Source organism: Telopea speciosissima, chromosome 9 (assembly GCF_018873765.1).
Source record: "Telopea speciosissima isolate NSW1024214 ecotype Mountain lineage chromosome 9, Tspe_v1, whole genome shotgun sequence".
In the NCBI taxonomy this organism is placed as follows: domain Eukaryota; kingdom Viridiplantae; phylum Streptophyta; class Magnoliopsida; order Proteales; family Proteaceae; genus Telopea; species Telopea speciosissima.
In genome coordinates, this window is record NC_057924.1 from 18,899,252 (window position 1) to 18,925,487 (window position 26,236).

Sequence of the window (26,236 nt, forward strand, 5' to 3'; positions counted from 1 at the left end):
GTTCAGCTATAATCCATCATCGGTACAACCACATAAGAACAAAATACCATTACTTGAATGAAAAATAATGAATCACAGAAACAGAATTTTCCAACTAAATACATCTATTAAAATCATCCAAATAGGGATGGGGTCTCAACATCAAGCAATCAAGAATGTAAACCAGAATTTTCAATAGCAAACACCATTAGTTCATCTACACCTAAAGAGAGAGGGAACTTAGCCAATCATGGTGCTAAGAGACAAAGGGCAGCAATGGTGACGACGATCTATGGCGATGAAGCTGCTGGAACGGTGATCCTCCTCCCCTTGCGGAACCCAAAATTCAAAACACAAACAAGAAGAAAGAGAAAAATAAAAAGAAGAAGAAGAGAAAGAGAGCACGGTTAGAGAGGATTTGGTCTCCCCCCTTTGCTGGTTTGGAGATCCAAAAGAAAAAAAACCAAAAAAAACAATCCATCCGAGAGAGAGATAGATAGGTTTTAAAGTAAAGGGAGTTAGATGAGAGATAGGGGAAAGAATCGTGAGAGAAAGAAGGATGTGAGAGATAGAATTTGAGTTTGAAAGGGACATGTGGCTGAAAGTGATGTGAGATAATGAAATCATGGTAGAGAATGGGGTTGGGAACAGTGGGCAGTATATGAGAGAAGAGAAAGATTTTTAGGAGAGAGGAGGGGTTTTAGGAAAGATTATGATTCCCTTTGTTTATTTGTCTTTAAGAGAGGGATTTTTAAAAGAGATGGGATTTAGGAAGGATTAGTAACCGTAGTCGGATGAGAGAGGAAGAGAGAGAGAAATACGTGTGAGATAGGGGAGAGGTAGAGATAGAAAATCCGTGAAGGATTTGGGAATTATGGGTAGTGAGATGGAAGATTAAAATATGGGCAACATATGGGATTAGAAGAGAGATAGGAACGTGAGAGAGGGGAATGGCTTTTAAAATTAGAAAAAGACAAAAAAATGAGATAGGATAGAATTTGAAATAGGAAACTAAAAGAGAGAGAGAGAGATAGGGAGAGGGAGACTTACGTATAAGATGAGATTAGGAGAATAAAATAAGATAAGGAAAGTGGAAACCGTGTGGGGAATTTGAGAAAAAATGGGAGTTTAATAGGGAGAAAACGTGTGGGGTTTAAAAGAAAAATAAAATAATAATAATTAAAAAAAAAAAGGAAAGTGATTGGGAGAAAGAAGAAAAAGAAAAATAAATAAAATACATAAAACATATGGAAGAGAGAAAATAGGAGAGGTAATAAAATAAGAGAATAAAATATAGGAGAGAGAAAATAAGGGAGGAAATTCGTCCAATAATGAAGGAGGGGCCCACTTGTATTATGCCAGTCAATCTTCCTTGGTTCTGGGCTCGGGCTTGTATTTCAACTCATTTTTTGGCCCATTATTCTTTTCTGGCTAAAAAAGAATAATAGCATAAATGGACTCCGAAACCAATGCGTACTTTTAATGCAACACGTCCATCTTGCTCAGAATTCAATCCTTTTTGTAACCATGAAAAGAAACTGGACCACTTTACGTGTAAATTAGAAGATACGATGCCTGATAGTCCAGAATAGCATGAAATCGCATAAAATACCCCTGTACTCAAGGTAGCTCCATTCTAAGCAAATAAAAATGCACAATTAAATGGAATAATTTCACACATAAATCTACTCATCGAGAACCTTTTTTCCATCACTTTCCCCTTCCTTTCTCTCTTTCTCGATCTCTCTCCTTCTTCTCTCCTTGGTTCTCTCCATCCTTCAAGGGCAGTAGTAATGATGTGATCATATTATGATCTAGATGCTGCCCTCCAACCCACCTTACCATAGATGATCTCAATAGTTGATGCATCCCCTCTTCTGTGATTTTTTGGACTGCTTCTATTTTTTCAAAATCAATCCTATGTCAGTTTGAGAGATTGATTGATTACTTTGGAGCTCCACTAACAGACTTCGGATAACATCTATCAAGTTACTTCATCAACAATTGAAGGCTTCACAAGTTACAGCTTTTTCCCCTATATTGATCTCAATTGTCAGGATTTTGAAAACCCTGACACTAGATCGATCTTAGGGTTTCAGCCATCTGATTGGGGAGTTTTTTGAAGGAAGCCTTTCCTAGCCTATTGGTCCACTCGACCTTAATTACAACCCCTTCTGTTGAAGATTTTTAAAGATATCAAGTTCCCCAATTTTTGTTCGATTCTACCCCTGTTGATTTAATTTTTTGGTTATTTACTTGGCTGGCAGACGTACCATATTAAGTATGAATGTTGTCTTTTATGAGAATCTCTCCTTTTATTTGTTCCCACCTCTTCAGGGGGAGAGTTCTAGTGAAGATGTGTTGACCATAGACCCCCTTAGATATGTGCATGATGAGTCTGTTCCTGTTCCTCCCTCTTCTTCAGGGGGAGATGTCCCTATATAAGGGGAGATTATCGAAATTCCTTCTCAAGGGGAGATCACTCCAGTTTAGAAAACCATTGGTGAATTTCAGCAAAGGATTGATGTATCAAATTTAAAGGTTTATACAAAGAGTAGAACTAGACATAAGCAGCTTCAATCCACTACAACACAGGTACCCATCCAATTGCCAACCCCGGATCTAGAACCTACTTCTCCACCTGGTAATACTTCTTCTCTAGATCTACCTATTGTTGTTCGCAAAGGTGTTAGAGCTTGCACTCAACACCCTATGTCTCATCTTGTTTCTTATGATTCCCTTTCTCCATCTTTTCGTGCTTTTATTTCTTCTCTTTCTTCTATTCATATTCCTCAAAATTGATAGGAAGCTCTATCAGATGGAAAGTGGAAGGCAACAATGATGGAAGAAACGAAAGCCTTGAAGAAAAATGATACATGGGAGCTTGTGGTTCTTCCACTAGTGTTTGTAGTGAAACAGAAGATGAATGGCACTGTGGATAGATATAAGGCACGACTTATGGAAAAAGGGTTCACTAAGACATGGGATTGACTACCAGGAGACCTTTACCCCTGTTGCAAAGCTGCTTGCTCCGTCTGGCCCGATTCCACTCCATAACTAGTGTGGTGGAGGGTATGAATCCGAAGGCCTCCATTATTTTGAGCCTAGCTTCAAATCTGTGGCATGTCAGAGTTTTCTTTCTCCTCTTTAGATACATTATCGTGAGGGTCATCCCTCGTTGTCGGGGAGCTCCTTTTTACCGTGTGAACTAGAGATTCAATTCAACAATGATAATAGACAAGCTGAAAGATTACATTATTCAAAACTATTGATCTAACTCAAAATAGTTACAGGAACTATTTAAAGTCCTACTCAATCAAATAGGCAGACCTTATTCTATTCCATCCTTCTAGTCAGGATAGTGGTCTGATAGAGCTCAACCCAGAAAGAACAGGTCATACTCTTAAAGTTAGGAATGATAAGACCTTATGACTTACATCTTTATTAATAAGTCTCTTAGGCAATGAAATTCAAAAGAGTGGGTATTCCATCTTCTTTTTTATGCTTGTCTATTTCTCCTTTAAGAAAGGAGTTGATCTTTTCCAACAATCGATTGATTGAGGGACCCTAGCTGATGAAGAAGATACGTACGGGAATAGGTTTCAGCATGAACAGGTTCAAAAATCCTTGATGCGGGATCCAATCCAGTAGCAGGGGGCCTTTTGATGAAGCCGTTGATGCAACAGAAGTGGACTCTTTATTTTATGTCGATTCAGCATCTTATGTTGAATATTATCCGAGTTTTGCTATCTTGTGCAGTCAATCTTGGATAGGATTCACAACAATTGGATGTGAAGAATGCTTTTATCAATGGAGAACTTGATGAGGAGGTGTATATGGATATTCTACAAGGGTTCCCTTGTGACAAAAACCAAGACAAAGTGTGTAGATAGAAGCATGCACTTTATGAGCTAAAGCAGTCACCTCAAGCATGGTTTGGCCGATTTCACAAGGCCATGACATCTGTGGGCTACAAGCAGAAGATGCTGATCACACCCTTTTTATAAAGAGGGTTGGTGAAAAAATCACTATTCTTATAGTCTACGTTGATGATATTGTGGTCATTGGCAATGATGATGATGAGATCCTCCGTCTAAAGACATTTCTTGGACAGGAGTTTGAGATTAAGGATCTAGGAAAGCTAAGGTACTTTCTTGGAATTGAAGTTGTCAGATCTTCTAAGGGCATCTTTCTCTCCCAAAGGAAGTATGTCCTAGATTTATTGGCAGAAATTGGTTTGTTAGGATCCCACCCTTCAAATACTCCTATAGATGCTAATGTTCATCTTAAAGAAAAGGAGGGTGAACCTGTTGATAAAGGCCGGTACCAAAGACTAGTGGGGAAGTTGATTTATCTCTCACATATATGTCCTGACAGTCAGTTCATGCATGATCTCTACTCTTGCCATATGGAGGTTGTTCTTCTATACTTCATTACTTGAAGTCAGCTCTAGGGAAAGGCATTCTCCTGTCTCCTCATGATCACCTATGGATAGAAGCATACACTGATGCTGATTGGGCTGGTTCTCCGAATCACAAGTCTATCTCTAGGTATTGTTCTTTTGTAGGCGGCAATCTTGTCACTTGGCGTAGCAAGAAGCAGAATGTGGTGGCTCATTCTAGTGGTGAAGCATAATTTTGCGTTATGGTACAAGGCATTTGTGAGTTGCTCTAGCTGAAGGGTTTGCTATAAGACCTTGATGTTCTTATCCGTCTCCCTATAATGTTGTACCGTGACAACAAGGCTGCAATCAACATTGCACATAATCCGAAACAACATGATCTTACCAAGCATGTTGAAGTGGATTGGCATTTTATCAAAGAAAAATTGGAAGAAGGGCTAATTTGTGTTCCTTTTGTGAAGTCTGTTGATCAACTTGCTGATATATTCACCAAAAGACTGCCTAGAAAGATATTTCATCCTAATTTAGTCAAGTTGGGCATGATTGACATTTTTGCTCCATCTTGAGGGGGAGTGTTGAATAATGTACCCCAGAATATCGATATTCTGGTCTTTTTGAGCTTTTATTTTATGTTTTATGTACTGCTTTGTAAAGTCGGCTAAGCTAGGGGTAATTCTATCCTTAGGATGTAATCCTTGATTTTATAAATATAAGGCTTACTTGGTCTAATCGATCATTCAAGAATTATAATAGTAATTGTTTTATTAACAACACTGCATCACTATTACCTAACAATTTTAGAGTTTAGAATCCAAAAAATGTGGTAGTCTCTTCCTTTCTCCTCTCTCTTAAGGTTTTGAGATGTAGAGTTTCTGAACCCTAATTCGAGAAGAACATCATCTCCTTTATGCTGATCTCTATCTCCCGTGCAAAGTAGCCAGTCCAAATTTGTTTTATTTTATATGCATTATAACATGCACTGTTGTTGTCAACAAAAATTAGGGTTATTTGGCCATGCCTTGTAGGGCCAAGAAAGATGTTTTTTTTCTCTGCAGGCTAAACCTGTAGATAGAACAATATATTAAAGCAAAAATTTTTCCCCTCCCAGCCATTTCACAGGGCTAAGCTCATGTCCAGCCAGCTGTAGACATTCTATTTTGTCGCCCCAAATGGTCCAAGACGATGATGAGCTCAGAATCTACCTAAAGTATGGAAGTTGTTCCCTCATTATAGTTCACAGTGTCCCTCTTGCCTTGTGCAATGTTCTCAATTCCCATGATGGTATAGGTGGTTAAAAATGACCAAAATGATTTTCAACATTTAAATAGACTTAGACCAACCCCACAGGCCATGACCCTAACTGGAATAGGCTTTGACCCGACTATAATACCTCCCTTGGTGCTGCATTAGGACCAGGTACATCCTGCCCCGGAACAACACCAGATGCTAGTTGCTGAGCAAACGGTGTCGTTTGAGCTTCACTCCATGCCGTTTTGGTAAAATCCCAGGGATTTGGTAAATATCAGCTCGGGATTCGATCGTATTCCCAATCCCACGACCTTAGTTCCCCTTACATACTCTTTAGGACTCAAAAGACATCCCACAAGATCCTAGAAACCTTCGGTTGGCGAATCGAAGCAATTCCCTTCCATCCAAAACCAAAATTAAACGTTCTTCTTATGGAAGTTTAGAACACATACCTTCGATTTAGAAACCTTAAAAACTATAAATATGTTACCCTTACACATTTTAGGGGATTTTGACAAGTTGCCGATATGATCCCAACAGCTTTTCGCAAAGATACACGTATTGGAGCATACTTTGGAGCTTGAATTGTGCTGCTACACCGGATCCGACTTGAAACTTCTCTAACCTGAGTCTAGGCTATTTAAACAATTTTCCTTTATTCACGAAATTTGTAGACAAATAAGCCTTCTTCCAGTCCTTACTTCATATTTTTATGATTTTGCATTGATTTTATATTCCTTTTCTAATGCGCACATATCATTGTTGCCCTCTATGGGGCAGCAGTGCTATGCACAGTTATATTGTGTCACCAAATAGGTTTCGCAAGAAATCCTTTTTACCATGTTTTCCCAATCTTTTTAAATATCTTCCTTGATTTTTCCGTGATTTATGTCGTTGTTTTGCCATTTTTCACTGATTTTCTCCTTCTAGAATAAGTTGTTTTCACTATTTTCTTCAAACCAGAGTTTTCACCATTTTTAGCCCTTTTTGAATCTTTGATTTAATTGTTTTTAACATGTTTAGGGCTTTTTAGGTGTTTTCACCATATTTTCACCGTTGTTTTCATGGTTTTACCTTTACCTTGGGTTTTAGATCCATTCCTCCTTTTTTTCCCCCCATGATTTTCACCCTTTTTAGGTTAAATTAGCATCAGGGTATTTTCATAATATCCCATGCACGAATTTTCTTTCATTTATTTTCATACTTCTGATATAATATATGCTCATCATCACCATGTTTAAGACACTTATGCACATGTTTGTCATGATTTCCATGCTTTTATGCTTTATGTTGTCATTTTTTCATGCTTTGATGTTATGAATGGTAAATCTGTAATTTTCTGCATGTGTATAAATATCTCCAACATGTTAGTATAGGGTTATCCTCTTTTTATACCATGTATGCTTTAAATCCAGTATACTAACCTTACAGCGCAAAGTTGGATTTAAGTATGCCATCCATTCCCTTTTCATGAATTTGTGTGTGATTTCCTAATATATTTGTTTATTTCAATTTAGGCTCAACAAAAAATGTTCAACTCAGTGTAGAAGTTCGATTTTTATCGAGTGGACCGGAGTGGCTAACACCTTTTCCGGGCCCCAACCTTTGGATTGGATCAATTCGGATGGAGTATTTTTGTTATAAGGGTTCTAGACCGTAATTGAGGTGGTGACTCCTTGTCAAATGAGACCTTGAGGTCTGGTTTCCCCCCGAAATCCAGTCGTTGACCTCACACCAGCTGCAGGCTAGACAAGTAATTGCAACCGTCTCTTTCTTTCCTTACTTCTGTAAGCCTTTGCACATCTCTCTTTCCTTTTTATTTTTTATTTTTTTATAACCAATCTGGTAGGATCCTACTCGTATGCCTGTAGCCAATAACAACCATAGGCCAACAGATCCTTTCAAGTGTGCGCGAGTCCTTCAAGGACCTACACAAACAAAATAAAAAAAATCGTTCAAAACCCAAGCTTGAGGAAGATGAAGCATCAAGGGGTGTTGACTTGATGACGATAGACCTACATAGCTTGGGCCCTATTATATATATTTTTTAAATATGTCTGTTTTGGTTTAGCTCATGTGGGCTTGGGCTCCTTTTAAAATTTTGAAACACAAGTGTTTAACTCGTGGACTTTTTAATGTTTTGTTAAAAACATTCATATAGAGTTTATTTACATTTAACTCGAGGCCCCATGTGGCCTTTATTTATTAATACCCACCTGTAGGTACAAAAACCAAGCGGTAGCGGGATATCGGATCGCCTTTCGAGGGATCGCTCGCTGGGAGACTTACCGGTGGGTTGGTATCCCTCTCCTTACTAACAACTCAATATTTGGTTATTAGGTTGTCGTTTCCTAAACCGGTGATGAGGAAAATGCTTATGCATAATAAAAAAGAACGGAGTCGCAACCTAGGTTGTGAAGGGCCTAGAACCCTAAAGATGTAGCTCAAATCTTGGTTAAAAAGATAGGGCTATGATCAATTCCATATGATCTTGCCAAAGAATGGGTAAGACGTTAGGTTACGGAGATGGGAAGGTTTTATGCACCCAATTCTGCCCGGAGGAGCCGGTTCTTCGTGTTAGATACTTGGGTCCTCTCAAAATATGCAAAGTTAACCTATGATTGACATACTTTGCATCATAAGAAACTAAATATATGCAAACCAGCATAAGATGGTAAATTACCAAAATGTCCCCTGATAACTATAACTACAGACATATATGAAAAGTCATATTTAAATATCACCATTGATAGGAATATGACTATATACATTAATATCATAAATTTAAGGTATTCCAAATACCTAAAATGCAGAATATCATGAAATGACAAAAATTACACAAACACCCCCTAGTGGGCATAATCGACATCTCATGTGAACAAAACCATATTTAAACATCACCACTGATATTAAACATGACTAAGAATATTAAAACATGTATATAAGACATTCTTCATGTCAAAAATGCAATCTAGCATAATAAGAGAACATAAGATAAGAGACTGCACTCGATTTAAACGAGTTGCCTATGTACCTCTTTGAGAGGGTTCAAGTCAAATGTAATTCCAAATTATTGTTTGAATAAAACCAATGATTTTAAAATATGATTAAAATCATTAATATCATATATGAGACATTTGTAATGTCAAAAAATGCAATCTAGTATAAAATGAAAATAATTATGCATGCACCCCTGGTGAGCATAAATGCATAAAATGCAAATAAAATCATGTTTAAGTATCAGCATTGATCTAAATATGACCAAATACATTAATAACATGTATGGGAGGCATTCCAAACCCCTGAAGTGCAATCCAGCATAAAATAACAATATTGATAAAAAAATGCCCTTGGAGGGCAGATGTTACGGCTTGGCATATTTTGATCCGAACCCTAACCCGAATCCAAATGTAGGTCTGGAACCCGAGGTCATAGCACCGAGTACGTTATGGAGTATTGATTTGATGTTTGAACGGGTAGAAAATAAAGAAGAAAATCCCGATGGTAACCCGTCGCTTGTCGGCAAAACGACAGATACCTCCCCCGTGCGGTTGTGGGATCCACACACAGATGTACAATTCGTGGTAAGGGATCCTAACCTCGTATTAGGTGCTTTTAGTATTATAATTATGCCCACGTGGGTTTGCTTACGGAACGAATTGACTTTTAGATATTTCGACACGAAGAAAATGAAGACAAAAATCTCAGGTTGATGTACTAGTCGATTGCTACATCAACCAAAGAATTGTGCCACCGCGAATTTTATTTCTATAGGCACGGGACCCAGTGTTTGGGTCAGAAATCTTGTCGTTGCATCCCTATTAGTGGCGTGGAATGTTTTCCCCAACATTCTAGGACCCATGGGGCCCACAAAATCCAAATATCTGGGTAAGGATCGGCTTAATGTATAAACAAACAAAAACCTACACTAAATGACAACCTTTACAATTAGTATTAAGGTTGGTTTAGTTAAGATATAAGAATTTAATTAATCAAAACTTAAAGAACCGACTCATGTTAAGATTTAAATAATCAAAACTTTATCTAAACCCCCCCCCCCAACCGACTCATGTTTGAACTAGGTAAAGAAAGTAAAATCTATTCCAATATTAATCCACTCACCTGCACTATTCCAAACGTTTGAAAAACAAAGAGAAGAGAAGGAAAAGAAGAGAAAAGAAGAAGAAGAGGAAGAAAGGCTGAAGGAGATCCCTACCTTGATCGAGCCCTCATCCTTGGGTAAGCTTCCTACCTTCATCACCTCAAACCACTATAGATTGTGTTCTTAAGTCCAATCCTTTACTGAAATCAAAGGAGAAATTCTTTAATTTTTATTTCCTACTAATGAATCCCTTGATTGGATTCATTCTCTACCCATGTAGATGCTTAACCGTACCCTATGAAATACTTGATTTTCTGACTCATTCTTTTACATATGCTCAACTGGTTTCTGAAATTAAAGTCTGGATATAGTTTCCCTACCGATTTTCATAGCCAATTAATTTAGAAATTTTTGAAATTAATTATGTTCAAATTCTAGAACCCTGTTCTCCCTTGTAATTGGATCGTAAGATGGGTCCACATCATGGTAATGATCATGTGGATAATATTCCCTGATCAATTGAACGAAAATCTGGCCCAAAACCCCATTAAAATTCTGTTTCTTACGATTTTTGGGCTGTTGTGCATCTCTGGTCGATGTCCTAGTCGACTGGGTCACCAACCAGAGAATGCTATTTTAATTTTACACCTATTAATAACTCTGGTCAATATCCCAGTTGATTGGACCATCAACCAGAGAATACTGCCTTAATTTTTACACCTGTTATATCTCAGGTTGGTGTCCCAGTTGACTGGTTCATCAACCAGAGAATGACTGTTTCAGTTTTTAGCTACTGCCATCTCAGGTTGGTGTCCCGGTTGACTGCCTCATCAACCAGAGATGTTGTTTCACTCGTGAACACGTCCTAGACCTTGTCCAAACTTACCACGAGGTAACCCTAGGACTCTACACAAGTTTTTAACGCTTTCTAACACCGAATGTGGTTAAACATTTGTAGGACTTTACCTTTCGCTCTTCAAATCATGCCAACCACCGACACGGAACATAACCCGACATCACCATCGCAATCATAACAAGGTAAGTGGGGGTAGGCTTTGGATGTTTTTAAGAGTGTTTATTTCATTCTTAGATGTATGTGCTAAAAATCATTTGCATATTTAATTCCTGTTTATTTATGATGTTTATTGATCTCATTTATTATGATTATGAATGTGAACGATGTGATGTGGAATGGTTGGCAATATGAATTCTTGTGTTAGAATAGACGTCGTAGTCGGTTTGGAAACGAGAGGTATGGTGTGCCATAGTATGGGATGCGGGAGTACTATACACCTCGTACTATGCCGTTTAGACTGCATATGGTTAGGAATGTCATTCTTTGATGCTATAACCCTTACCAGCAGGGGTTCAGGTGTTGGGTGATCATAGCTCCCTGTCACTGAGGAGTGTGAAGGACGCCGGGATGGGATCCTGGCTATGATTATCGGGGTCTACCCACGGGAAGGTATATAATATCAACAACCGTTGTGGGCTCCATACAACAGTTGAGGTTACGTCTCGGGGCAGTTAAGAAGAAACCGAGAACGTCTCCCGAGTTGTTGTCGTAGCACAGACCCGACTGAGGCATTTGTTTGTTAGGTGGAATTAATATTAAAATTGAACCCATACATTTAAGATGCATGCTTGTGTGTGTGTGGTCTATCCTTTACTTGTTGGGCTCAGCGGAGCTCACCCCTGTGGAATTTTCTCTTTTTAGATGATCCTGCAGGTGAATGCGTTTGTGGCAGAAAGGATTACTTGGAGAACAGGGACTGATGACATGGCATTACCTTTTATTTTCTTTTGTTTAATACTATCCTTTTTTGTGGATGAATTTCCACTGTTTATATTTTAGAATAGTTGTGTGTTGGCTCGATGGTCTTGAACTTGGGAATATCAAGCTGTTGGAACTTTCAATGTAAATAATAAATAGTATAAAACTTATAACACTACACTTTCCCTGCATTCTGATCAATGTAACACGTATTATCTTAAAATTGTGTTGTGCTTGTGACGTGTATTTACTGCATCCAGATCTTGGTGGTCTCCGAATACATCAGGTATTCGGGTCAGCCATCGAATCCTCCCAGGGGGTGGGTTCGGGGTGTGACAGTAGATAGGCATCAAATGCATGAAAAGTCATATTTAAACATCACCATTGATCTTAAACATCACTAAATACATTAGTAACATATATGTGGTGTATTCCAAATACTTGAAGTACAATCCAACATAAAATAACAATATTTATCAAAATGCCCCTAGAGGGCAAATAGGCATCAAATGCATGAAAAGTCTTATTTAAACATCAACATTAATCTTAAACATGACTAAATACATTAGTAACATATATATGAGACATTCCAAACACCTGAAGTGCAATCCAGCATAAAATAATCATATTTACCAAAATAGCCCTAAAGGGTAGATAGGCATCAAATGCATGAAAAATCATATTTAAACATCACCACTAATCTTAAACATGACTAAAGACATTAATAACATGCATGGGAAGTATTCCAAACCAAAATTGCATTCATGATAATAATTACCAAAATGCCACTGGAGGGCAAAATCGATATTTCATCTGCATAAAACCATATGAAACACCTCAATTAATATGTACAATTAAGAGGCTACTTTAATGGCCTATATTATGCCAAATTAAAATAAAATTGGTACGTGAAAATACCTGGATACCACCTTCCACAAGGAAGAAATTTCGTGCAGAGATTTCGGCGGCGCTTCCGCTATGTCAAACAAGATTTATTGATAAAATGATGCCGAGGGAATTCCCAACAGCCATTTTGAGTAATGCTCCAGCACCCTTGGCTAGTATTGAACATTTTACATTTGAAAATACTTATCTGAACCTTATCGGGGCCATGATGGGGTTGGTTAGGGGGTCTAGCCCTTCCTGAGAGAGAAACTTCGTCCATCCACGTCCGGTTGTCATCATTGCCAGGAGATGACAAAATTCAGGGTCTACCCCACCCCAAGACTGTTTTATAAAGGGAGGATGGCTAACTATATGGGACCAAGGGGTTCAACATAGTTCTATATATGGGGACATTTTGATGGGCCACTTTTATTTAATGTGGGCTATATGGTTAAGCCTCGAATAAAATATAACTTTAAATCTTAATACATTGTCCCATTGACCCATTGACTCATAGACCAAGCCCAGGCCTATCCGAAGCCTAACCCAGTCAACACAGACTTGGCCTAGTGGGTTAACTTGGGTCCAAGTTGTGTTTAAGTGACCCATTATCGATCATTTGGCTACAGACATATGAGCAAGAACTTGTTTGGCTTCTAAGTTACTCATATGATGTTGTTTGGTTACTGTGTTGTATGTAAGAGTCTGTTTGGATTTTTGACGCAGTAGAAGGATGGATAGGCTAGATATCGTTCTAACATAAACGACCCTTAAATCTACAAGGTAGTTAAAATGAGGTGAAACAACTGATTTCAATAGATTTCAAGATGATCCATTACAAATCCCAAAGAGACCTTATATGATAGGTCAAGATACATTTCAAACTAATAAAAGAGCTTCAAAATTCAAAGTTCAAAAATTGCGCCAAAATTCGAAATTTGTGCCAAAACTTTGAAGTCTTGAACAGCCTTGAAAACAAAGGGTTTTTTTGAGCGGATGCCTTGGCTTAACCTGGCTACGCCATTTTTGAAAAGATATTTCATATTTCAATGGAAAATCAAACGAAAAATTACAGTTACGTCGTCCGAAAGTTAGCCTTGGGAGTTTTAGAATTTTCTGCCAAATCGGGTCACTTTCTATCGGAGAATCCAAGAACTGGGCTGATACTTCCTCTATATCACTTTTTAAGTTACCCCCGCAAGCTTGTTTGGCTACATGAGTGGTGGTAAGAGGTTGTTTAGGTGCTAGACTACTAGATATGGGTTGTTTGGGAGTTGGGACTGTTTGGTTGCATAATTACAGAATTGCCATTATAACTATAATTTTGGATTTCTAAGAGTTAGAAATCAATTTTTTAATATGAAAAAAAAAATTAATTTCATAGATTTATTATTAAATTATTTATAATGTTGTATGTAATTAAAATAACATTTAATTGCATTATTTAATATTTGGCTATGGTTATAAAAAAGCTAATTCTTTTATGTTTATGTTATTAATGTGATGGATGTATGATTTCTTAGGAGTTTGCAATGTGTATTTATTTTACTTTTTAGTATACTGATCCTTGTATTTTAGCGCAACTGGATAGAGGTGAATGTCTGTTCAACCGGATCTACCGAGGTGCCTAACTCGATCTCTTCCTTGGACGGTAACTTGACATGAACCCTTTCCCAAATTGGATGTGAATAGCCCGATTTGAAGGCTTATAAGGACTTTGCACCCTCTCCTTAAAGGCTAGCTTAATTTTAAGGATGAATTTTACTTGAGTCCCAACAATAACTTATTCACGGCATATGGAGCTCTAACTATTGGTATAACATGCGAGTAGTGTCAAATTGGTGTAACTTGGTTGGAATATTGAAAAAAAGTAATCTATGAACCAGAAATCTATCTATTAATAATCCTCTTTCAAGATGTATGCTAAAATATCCTAACTTTTCATGAATAATCAAAAACCTCCCAACAAAGTATGAAACCAAAACAAAGAATTATACTCATAACAATGTATATTACATTTTTCTTGGTTAGAAAAGAAATAAAGTCAAAAAACTGCAACTATATTTCTCTTCATTATGTAAAAAAGTATGTTACATGCTCAAAAGAGATTAACTGAAAATATTGCATCTTATGTTGCCATTAAAAAAAATTTTGCACTACGATCCTCGATCCCAAACTGCATCATCCATCGACTTTACATTCACCAATTGATCTACAAGAAAATAATAAAACTATGTTAGAAGACGTAATTTTAGGCTGTGTTTGGTATGCATTCTTGGAATACGATTTCTCATTCTCGAACGATAAAAAAAACAACTATTTTTATCATTCGATAATGCAAAATTGATCTAAAACGCATTCCAAGAATACATACCAAACACAACTTTAATTAGAATCTAAAAAAAGATAAAATTCTAGAAACTTAAAACCAAATAAGAAGAAGAAACTTGATGATTTACCTGTGATATAGAACTGTTCATTAACTCCATTGATGGATTGTGGTGGACAAACAATGGTAAAAGGATCTCTTCCTTGACTAAACTTCTCTTCTCCTCCTGATACTTGAGAAACATAATTATTATATTGACTCGAATCTAAAATCATATTTCCATTACTACTCCTTATAAAATTAAATCCATTATTATTATTATTCATTCCAATTCCCATTCCCATTCCCATCCCTATTTGCCCTAATCCATTACTATTACTATTCCATCCAACAAAACCCGAAGTCGCCCTTAACAATCTAAGTTCATCCAAAACTTTGTTATACTCTCCATAACTTCCATGAATTGGATCTTTCTGTCTCAAATTTGCTTCCCAAATAAGCGATTCCACCGCTTTAACTCGCTGTTCATAACTTTCTAAACTCTTTACTATCTTCTGAACATTGCTTACACCAAACACCTTATGAACTGCTTGAAAATTCTGACTTTGTTCCGCTGGAAAGAATGGAGCTAACACGCAATTCTCTCGACACTTCTTTCTTTGATGCTTGCATGCTGCACATGCTTGATGTAATCCTCCTCCCACATTGTTCTTCTGCATTCTAAATCGATCAAACAGATACAAATTAACTATAACGTTAAACCCTAACCCTAATTTTCTAATTCATCAACATAGAAGAAGATCTAAAATAAAACCTAATTGAAATCTTAAAAAGAGAATAGAAAGGAGAAAAGAAGGTAAGAAATCTAACCTTTTTATAGTATTTGTTGAAGTAAATGGAAAGAGGATGGAATCATGTATAATATTATCTGGAAGAAGTAGGAGGAATTGGGTTATAGTGAGCACGAAAAGAAACCCAACTCTTGACATGAAAGAAAGAACGAAAGAAATACAGTTAGCTCACAGGAAGTTTAAGATTAGCTGATCTGCTAATTAATTAAACCATTAATGACTTGTTTTTGTCTTTGTTGCTTCATGATTATAAATAGGTTAGTCTCTAAGATCTGTTATTTATTACTTTAATGGAATAAAAAGCTAATCCGTTGGATCTAGTTACCATATTTTTTATATTCCAATCTAATGGATTGTACAAGTCTTTTAATTTTAAGTAATTTCTTTACTTGGATTAATGAGTTAAGTGTTGGAAACTTATCGAAATAGTAAGAAAAATTCCAATCCAACTTAATTTGGTAATATCGTATATAAAGTATAATAGGAAGGTTAAAGATGTCCAAATAAGTACAAATTTGGTAAATTTAGGGAAGGTTACGCAATTAATAGTTTCGGAGGTGATCAATTGGGTACGTGGCAATTCTCAATTGGCCAACACTCTAACCTAGGTGAGGTGGGTGGACCGGAAGTGGTCCAGTTCAAGGCCAACTAGAACCATAGAGAGAATTGACCTTGAACCAATTCTATTCCAATTTTGACTTTTTTTTCTTTGACAAACCCATGTGACCATGTCCCCCTTCGAAGTTATTTCATAAACACCGAAGAGAACGACGAGGTGTGTCCAATTGATAATTCTTGATTACTTCGAGGAGTGGGACCCACATGATTTATGACGGTGAGGAGAAACTCGTAATGTACAGAATGACACACAGATTGTGCATAGAGTAGACAGAGAGTTGTGATCTGTACACACTCAGAGATTGTTCTTCGTAGTTGGGTACAATTTGGATCCTCTACTGCCGTCAGTCCATCCTGCGTAGATACAGCAAGGCTTGCAATTATTGCCGTACTCCTATTCAAGCACCTTGCTCGAGTTGGGGTAAGACAGTAACTAAGCTGAAGAGTTTCGTTTGGAATGGATTCGTCGGCATTAGAGCCATAACAAGACTCGAGCTCTGTGCGTAAAACTAACTCTCCACTAACGGAGTTATATGAGGATTTAGACTTTTCATTACCTGTGAGAAGATAGGGTAAGCTCTCCAATTCGAACGGGGCACAAACTCCACTTTGCTACGCAAGAAGGAAACTAAATGAATCCCCTGCAAGGGAAGGACTCTTTGATCCGAGTAGGACTTTACCTCACCCTATCCTTTAAATAAGAGAGGTAGAGCACTATTGCTCTTTCTACACCATCTCATCTTACTGTTGTTGCACATGTCTGACTTAAGTATCGGAGAGTCCTCCCTCAGAGTCTGTTTCAGGTCTCTCTTGTGCAGGTCATCCACCTCATCAAATCAGATTTTAGCTAGAGGCAACATCGTGATTTTTATTAACCTTACATTGTCTAGAGAATACTTGTCATCTCATTATTGGTTATAGTGAATGGTTTTACCCAAACTAGGTCTCCATAGTTTTCTTTTTCTTTTAAAAAAAACAACTGGTTTACTTTTGTGGAAAGGGGATGGAGGGATTACCCCAAAAAAAAATAAAAAAAGAGGAGGTGGTGGAGAGTTATTCAACCTTTTAGGTTTATATTTTGGGCTTAATGGGCCTCCTCAGTAAAAAAAAAACCCAAGATTCTGTGGCCTCATAAGTAACTCAAGCTTGATTCGGCTTCTATTTAGGGCACATATGTAAATTCAGGATCTAATAAGCTTAACATAAAATTATTGTAATTAGTAATAAAGGCCATTACAAAGCCAGTGACTTATTTAGCTGAGCGGCTGAGCCTCATGTAAGTACTATTAGGTGGGATAGGCTACAAACCTAATCTAGACTTAACTGGGTGCAATTTCTCCTGGGCCTAGCAGGCCTCAAGTCAGCCTAATCCAAGAGTTTGGAAGTTGTTTGGAAATGAAAGGGTAGAGTTCTTATGTTAGGAAGGCTTTACTATCTAAGAAAGTTGAGGCTGACTAGCATTCTAGGTGGTCTTTTGATCTAGGCTAGTTTAGTGGGGGGAGGGTTCTCCATGTTGATGGTTTAGGAAGAATCTCTCACGTCACAACAATGACAGTGCACAAGACGGTATCCTTAGTAAGGGACCCATAATGGTTGGGCATGCCGCCCGCTTGTTGTAAGCTTGTGGTATGCACCAATGGGAGCACAGGGCACCTAGGGGCATGAGATCATTTCCATATGAGGGAGAGACAAACACAGGTCTGGACACCCCAGCGACGTGATTAGCTAGACTTTTCTCATAAAAGAAATAGGAATATAAACAAGGGAGAAGCTTCTCTCCCTGACAGTGTGGCCCTTGCACTAGTGTGGGGGCCAATCACAGCACACACAAGAGCATCATAGGATTGGGATTTTTCGCATTCACAAGGAGCAGAGTTGTCATTTCGCCTCCCTTTGTGTCTGGGTAGAGGTACCACACTGTCAAGCAGGGTTCTTTTTATAAACAAATAAAAACTTTTATTTTCTCTTCTTAAATGCTTTAAGAACCATAACCCCCCCCCCCCCTTCTTTCCACACACTGAGGCGTAGCTTGTGCCTCACCTCCACCCCATAGGTCCCACTCCCTCCCCCTTTGATCCCTGCCACGCGCTACTCCCCCCCCCCCCCCCTCTTCCCACGCTATGTGAGGCCTAGCTTGTGCCTCACCCTCACCCCATAGGTCCCACCCCCTCCCCCTTAGAGCCCTGCGACGAGCTGCCCCCTTAGGCGTCCAATTAACTAATCTGACCCCTAGTGGGCATTGTAGCACCCAAAAAACAAAAACTTCCAAAAGTTTATCCAAACACTGTTGATTTTTCTTCTTGATTAAGTGTTTCTTCATCGGTGGAGTAGAGAAATCTCTTATCCGCTGATGATGTAACCACATGATTGAATTCTTGTGTCATCATTGGACTCCCATCACCTACTGTACATGGTTGATTGAAAATACTCTTTCCCATGCTAATCCTGAGATGTGTAGATTCTCTCTTTATGTATTTCAAGAAGGGATAAGCAAGCAGAGATTAGGGTAATTGAAAGCTCAAACCAAGGTAAGGCCTGGGCTGGTTTAGGATTGAGCATGGTTTTAGTGCATGATATTGGATCGGGTATCGGTCATTTTCAAAATCGATATGATACCAATACGGTATCGGCATGAATCGGCTGTATCGTACAAGTTTATCCCTGGTTTTCTTAAAAATGGGTTTTCTTGACTGTTTTACCCCTTGTTTGTAACATTCCACCGATACGGTATCTATCAAGTATCGGTATTGCTCACCTTCAAAATTGTGCAGTATAGGCCGTATCGGACGATCCGATACCGATACCTCAAACCATGGGATTGAGCGAAGCATTGAGTACTACTCCATAGGGCCCAACCCAGACAAAGTCTCACACTTTCACCCATAGGCCATAACCATAACCAGTTCTAGGTAACAGTAATTTATCCTGTAATTTCTCTCCAGTGAGAGCCTTCTCCATTTGGGTGCTGACCAAACTGGACTAAATAATCCCATCTGGTATGACTGTTAGTACCAACTATCTTGATGGTTTTGTTGAGCAGAAACCAAGATATAATGACAAAATTAAGTGGAGAACTATGGGATTATTTTTATTAATGCTCTAATTTACATATAAATGAATATATATTGACCTAACTTGGAAGAAGTTTGAATAGCAATTTGAGAGAGTTTTCGTACATGGCCGTGTATGGTATACGGTCATACTTTCAACCGTTGGATAGGCATGATCGTATACAATACATGGTCTTTATCATCATCCAACGGTTATAACACCGGCATGCACGAAACCTTTTGCCATAGAAAATTAAGACAAATATCTTTCAGAAAAATCTTGGAGGAAGCTTTAAGCATCCAATATTATATGGTTGTAATGGGTCAACAGTTAATGTAGCTTCTGAACCAACAACCAGCTTCCTTATGCATTTGGCATTATCCATTCACTTCAACAACCTGATCTCTCCATTAAAAAGTGGAATATCCCCTGACCTGAACACCTCTTCCTTGCTTACTGTTAAAGTTAAATTAAGTTAATCCAGTAATTTTATCTCATATAAAAAAATAAATAAATAATAAGCAAGAACTGGCTTATTAAAATGCCTTAGTTTTATTTGTTTATTTTTTTAAAAAAAATATACTATAGGGCATCTGGGTCCCACCCTTCTCTATCAGTTGTCCCTACAGAAAATAAATCCAGTAGTGACACAAGTTTGAGACCCAACCAACTGCCACCAAAGGCCATTTTGAAACTGCAATGAAGGAACCCTAGTTCCCTTTCTAGTTGTAATACTTGATAATTGAAAGCAAATTAAACAGTACTACCATATTTTCTCCCCACTTCTAGCATTAATAATTTTCTGGTTTTATGAATTTACTACAATTGGGGACCATATAAAACTGTCTGAATTGGGTATTAAAGAACTCCTGGACCATAGGACAGAACTCAATCCAATGGGCATTGTGACTTATGAGCCCACTTTGCTGGTCCAGCCCTTATGGTTTACCTAGAGTGTCTATGATGCTAATGTAGAAAACAAAAACGAAACTTAAAATGATACAGAAAAGAATGGAAATAGTAAACAAACAATCATGCAATGCAAACACCAAAGATTTACGTGGTTCTGCAAGATTACTTACATCCACGGTGAGATGAAATATGCTTTCTTATCAATGAAGAAAAGTGTTACAGTCGCTCATCCTCACACCTCTCACAGATTGATTATGGAGAAAGAACCCTCGCTACAAATTTATAACGAAACCCTATACATACAATTTACCAAAATACCTATATAACCCTAAAAAATTTCCTCAAAGCCTCAGGCCCGTCAGACTCTACGGCCTCTTAATGACCCTTTGGAATCAGCCCATCAAATGCAAGCGACAAAATACAAGACATCATACCCCCAACAGTTAATAAGTAATAACCCTATGGCCTATACCTCACAATCAGTTGGACCACCAAGGAGATCTCAAAACCTTTCTTTAAATTGTTGACCCTTGAAGTATATATATATACCTTCCATTGAACTGAAAATAGAAAAAATAGAGACTTGATATGTATTTAGTGACATCAACTGTAACATTAACTTACAGTTTGTTACCTGTATATTTTGAAAATGGTCCCAATAGAGGAGGGCATGGCTCTCAATAAGCTCAGTTGCAGCAAAGACCAGCCAAAATGTACCAAAATCATGGTTGCTTCTATTCAATTTTTGGCTTTTTGGCTTTTTGGCTATATATCTTAATCTAACTATAATGCTTTGGTTAAGTAAGCCAACCCCTCCATTTTCCCATCATTTCCCCTCTCCCTTGTCCAACACTTAACCAACTAACCCCAGCACCAAACCCCTACTTTGCTAGTCTTTTTGGCTCTGGCCTTGCACTTAAAGAAACAGAAAAGCCATATCAACCATCATTGTAAAGAACACAAGGTACAGCAAAAGTGGGTGACTGACCAGTGCCGTAGGTTATTAAGAATCACTAACTCAATCTCTTTAATAATCCTCTCTTTTTGGGTCCTCCTTTCTTCTGTTTTTATTATATATGAGCTGTTAATGTTTCTTGGAGGTGAAATAGGAATTGAGAGTTGTGATTCAGAATGAGAAGAAGAGAAGGAATTTAAGCCTTTTCAGGTAAAGGGTTCTGAGAAATAGAAGGAATTAAAAAGAAGAATTAGAAAATGAGTACAGCAAGATTCATCAAATGTGTGACTGTGGGCGATGGAGCTGTGGGGAAGACATGCATGCTTATCTCTTATACTAGTAATACCTTCCCAACGGTACAATTCATGACTATGAAGAACTAATTTTTTTGTTATTAATGGTGTTTCTGATCTCTTTGGTTTTGATTTACCTTCGATTTTTTTGTATTAGGATTATGTTCCGACAGTGTTCGACAATTTCAGTGCCAATGTTGTGGTGGATGGAAGTACAGTGAACCTTGGACTATGGGACACTGCAGGTGAGTCTTTTATGGTTTATGATTTGGGTTACTGGTTGTTTGATGTGTGATTGTGTTCCGTTTGAGGAAGTTGTTCTTAAATCAAACCTAATTACTCAAATTGGGCAGAGTGGTTAGTGATGCAACAACCAAAGAAACCCTTTCTATGAACTTCCAGTTTGTCTCTTAATTTGGGTAGTTCGTTGTAGCCAAAACAGTAGATATACGGTAGCAAAGTAGGAAAACCAGGTAATTTGCCTACCCAAGCATGACAATGGTGGGTCACCTGAGGAATTAAATTGAATCATGATTTTTTTTTTTCTGTTAGTTAATTTTTTTTTTAAAATACTGCAAATCGTGAAAACAGAGAAAACAATTGAGAAATTCTTGAAAACTAAAATTCATATTTCAACATTTTAGCAATGTAGACTTCAAGATCCACCCATGATTATCTGTTTAATGTTTGTGAAACTGAAAAAAAAAATATATGATTAACTACACAAAGCAATCAAATTGTTTGATGGAAATAAACTTGTAGATTCAGTTTGACTCAGTTTGAGTGAAGGAAAAAAGTTCATAGAGTCAATCCACCTTGGTAACATTTTAGGCATACATGAATGATTTTAAGTCATGCTTATGTTATGGCTAATTTGGACTAGTCACAGATGTGCCCCCAATTCTTTGTTTTCCAACTTTGATATAGACGATCAGTTGGGTAAAATTCCTTAGTTTTATCCCTAAAAAAAAGGTGAACCGGAGACATATGAAACTCCTAATCTAACCATTTATCTTCCAATTGTAGCATCAAAACAATTTGACCGACAACCCATTTCTCTGTTGGTTGAATTTCAATAGCCAAAATCATCATTTAAAGGAGCTTGAATAGCCAATTCATAGTTTTGGATGTATTGCAGGGCAGGAAGATTACAACAGACTGAGACCACTAAGTTATAGAGGTGCTGATGTGTTTCTATTGGCTTTCTCTCTCATTAGCAAGGCCAGCTATGAGAATATCTCCAAAAAGGTAATTCCCTTCTCCCATTGCATACTAACTGATATATCCTTTTCCAGGGGGAAATCTAACATATTTTGTCCATTCACAGTGGGTCCCTGAGCTGAGACATTATGCTCCAAATGTTCCCATCGTGCTGGTAGGAACCAAGCTTGGTAAGATCAATCAACCCAGTAACAATAAGAGCATGTCTATTTGTGGAATTCAAAATATAATTTTGGAGGCATGACAGATCAATGTGAACTTGCTTGATTTACTGTCTTGATAAGTTTCATTGATGGATCCAAGCTGATACCTCACATCAAATATTAACACTAATGACCCTCACTAATTAATTACTTAATTCTGTTGAAAGGACAACAGACTGTGATTTCATTCTGTTCAGCACTAGTTTCTCTCCTACTCTAGTTCAAAATTTTCTAGAATTGTTGACACTTTTTTTTTAAAACCCGAATATTCTCTGGGACCTGGGCCAGCCCCTAAGCTTTTATTGATAGAATCTCAATTAATAGAAGAATACAAGGGGGGGGGCAAAACCCGCCTTACCCCAGCCCAAGAATAAACAATTACTCCACCGCTCAAAGAAAAAATCTCACACTCAGAAACCCCAAAACAAAAAGATACAACTTATTTTCTTAACATTGGAAAGCCCATTGCATCTTCTTGAATAATTCGCCTCAGATCCTGAGAAAACTGAGAATATCCGTAAAAAATAAAATCCGACGCTGACTCACAGGCCTGGTTGGCCAATACGTCCGCCGCTCTATTCTCCTCACAGAAGATAAAAGAAATCATCGGTCTTAGAGAGCCAATCAGCCTTAAGACTTCCTGAAACCAGTGCCAACCCTCCCCACATTTCCTTTTCAAAGTGCAGACACCGTAGCTGCAGATGACATGGAATTATTGACACTCTAATCTGTCTATACTAACACAACACCAGCTCTCTGTATAGTCTATGGGAGTTGAACCTCTATTGAAAACGTCATCTCTAAAGCCTAAAAATTGACCACCTTTCCAGTCCAAATTTCAAAATAGATTGTTTTTTTTTAACAGTTATGAATGTGATTAATTGCAGATTTACGTGACGACAAGCAGTTTTTGATGAACCATCCTGGAGCAACACAAATCACGACGGCTCAGGCAAGTCACCCATGAACAGACAACCACATAACTTCTGTATATTCAATCTATAATTCTTTCTGTGATGTTTTATCATTCTTTGTATATATAGTCATTTTGGTTTTACTGAGACATGATTGGAGCAGGGTGAGGAACTGAAGAAGATGATTGGTGCAGCAGGTTATATCGAATGCAGCTCCAAGACTCAGCAGGTATGTTGGCTTTATACTTCTGTAAGCTCCGTATCTTTTAAGTTCCACCAAAATTCACTGAACCATACTAGCATGTATTGATTCCTCATGTACAACATAAGTCAGGCAATAACATCTCAATGCAAGCTCTTGGATGGGGGAAATGCTGTCAAATAGGTTAGCACTAATAAATTGGATACTGGAGAGACGCCCCTGTCCCAAATCCAATGCCAGTTGCATTGGGCTGGTATTAATATTCTAGAAAATTATGACTCGTCTATGTCAAATTGACAACCTTCTTCCCTCGCTGTAACCAAATATTAAATGTCCATAATAATAGATAAGTCTTGGACGAACCATCTAACAAATGGGACACTTCTAAGGTTATGGGTACTCCAGAGAAGTCCTCCATAAATTGATGGGAACCAAAATGCTTCCAAATACAGGACATAACTTACTGTGGACTAAAGAGATGAATTCTTATTTTGCACTACAGGATGAAAGTACTTTCAGGCTTCAGCTAACATCTTCTCTTGGTTTCTATCTCGTAGAATGTTAAAGCAGTGTTTGATGCTGCAATCAAGGTTGTTTTGCGACCTCCAAAACCGAAGAAAAAGCACAGGAAGCCAAGGCCATGTGTGTTTCTCTAGTTCAATTTCATGTTAATATCTTACATGAAATTATTACTGTTCGTTCCTCTTACAAGTTTTCGTTTCTGTTGCTGTCACTCTTAAGAGGTTATGCAAGATCACTAGAAAAGCCTGATAGATGTCTTGGATTTCTTTGCTGCTATTGGCTCTTAGCATTTGCAGTAGTCCCCATTTTGTTCTCCATGGCAGGCATTTATGTTTAGGCAATTGCCTCTGTTTTTTTTTTTTTTTGGAAGTATATTTCATGTACAATTTTCTTATTATTCAACAGTTCAACGGAATGAAATAAACATTAATTCTAAGGTATATAATAGAAATGTGTCAATACATGTATGATTTCAGCGTAGACTTCAAAATCTGTATTATGTAAATCATTGAATTTCTAGCAAGAAACTAGATTGAAGATAGGAAGGCAGGACCAGATTAGATTGCTTCTATCAAAAAGAATTGCTGAAATCAAACTTGACAAATTTAGATCCCACTTGGTTGATCATTTGGTCATCACTGGTATAAGAAGGCCATGCATTTTAATGAATTAAGACTACCTTACAGTCCAATGGATTGAATGGTCGCTACTGTTTCACCTAAAAACTCAAACTGTTAGGGAAGGGCAGCATAAATGTATACATCAACATTCCCCCGCACATATAGGCCAAGATCACATGGCACCTAGGGAGAAGAAATGTCGGGGAAAAAAACCTTCTGATGCACTTCCCAGGGGTCAAACACATGACCTCCCTGCGCTAATACCATATTTTCTACCGTTTCATCTAAAAGCTCGAACTGTTAGGAAAGGGTAGTGTAAATGTATACATCAACAAATAATGATTTTGCCACAATGTTTGCTCAATGTAACACATCCATAATGGCTATGCTTTGATGAAGATCCTACAAAGTTCTAAAGGATGGGTCAATAGGTGCAATGCAATGCCATAATCATAAGTTTTCATTCAGTGTATTGCACAATCATGCCTAACAAAATTTGAGGAAGCTAGCTCCAAAGATTTTGCCTCTCTATATTATGCATTACTTTGATCAAATTATATCATTTACTGCAATATAACTAAATTCATTTGTGTAACTTCGACTACAACAATACCCTTATCCCAACTAAATGGGGTCGGAGCTAATAGTAGAAATAAGAGAAGTAAAAAAGAAAAATAAGTAAAGGAAGAAGTCAAAGCAGTAGTCAGAGCAGCATCCCAGGAACATCTCCTTACAAGAGGTTGGCTACACAGGTCCTTATCCCCCAAACAAATCTATCCACAGTCATACTAGGATTGATCCCTACCACATGCATATCCTTTCTTACCACTTCTTTAATAGTCATTTTAGGCCTACTCTTACCTCTTTTAGCTCCGTCAAACTGAATCTGGTCACTCTTCCTTACTGGTGCATCCATGGGTCTACATTGTATATGACCATGGCACCTCAAGCGGCTCTCACGGAGCTTGTCCTGGATTGGTGCAACTCTCAACTTGGTTCTAATACAATCATTTCTTACTCTATCACTACAGGTTTTGCCGCACATCCTCATCTCAGGTACACTCATCTTATTTATAGTACTCTTCTTGATTCCCCAACATTCTGCCCCATACATCATAGTTGGTCTTATTCTCGTCCTGTAGAATTTTCCCTTAA

At 37.8% G+C, this 26,236-nt stretch overlaps 2 protein-coding genes across 3 annotated transcripts; one reads left to right on the top strand and one right to left on the bottom strand.

Annotated features, from left to right (window-relative positions):
- Positions 1 to 9,816: 9,816 nt before the first annotated feature.
- On the top strand, positions 9,817 to 24,858 carry LOC122639288 (rac-like GTP-binding protein RAC2). Of its 2 annotated transcripts, XM_043832108.1 has the most exons (8): positions 9,817 to 9,827; positions 21,339 to 21,462; positions 21,557 to 21,644; positions 22,538 to 22,647; positions 22,727 to 22,790; positions 23,711 to 23,775; positions 23,901 to 23,966; positions 24,497 to 24,858. In XM_043832108.1, the coding sequence occupies exons 2-8, from the start codon at positions 21,364 to 21,366 to the stop codon at positions 24,593 to 24,595; spliced, it is 591 nt and encodes a 196-aa protein (XP_043688043.1). In that variant the 5' UTR covers positions 9,817 to 9,827; positions 21,339 to 21,363; the 3' UTR covers positions 24,596 to 24,858. The 2 variants fall into 2 exon arrangements, with proteins under 2 accessions (XP_043688043.1, XP_043688042.1); XM_043832107.1 differs by lacking the exon at positions 9,817 to 9,827 and having other exon boundaries at positions 21,272 to 21,462.
- On the bottom strand, positions 14,547 to 15,438 carry LOC122638713 (LOB domain-containing protein 2-like). Its single transcript, XM_043831566.1, has 2 exons — positions 14,850 to 15,438; positions 14,547 to 14,602 (listed from the first exon to the last, which is right to left on the bottom strand). Exons 1-2 carry the CDS (start codon positions 15,436 to 15,438, stop codon positions 14,547 to 14,549), a joined length of 645 nt encoding a protein of 214 aa, XP_043687501.1.
- Positions 24,859 to 26,236: the final 1,378 nt, after the last annotated feature.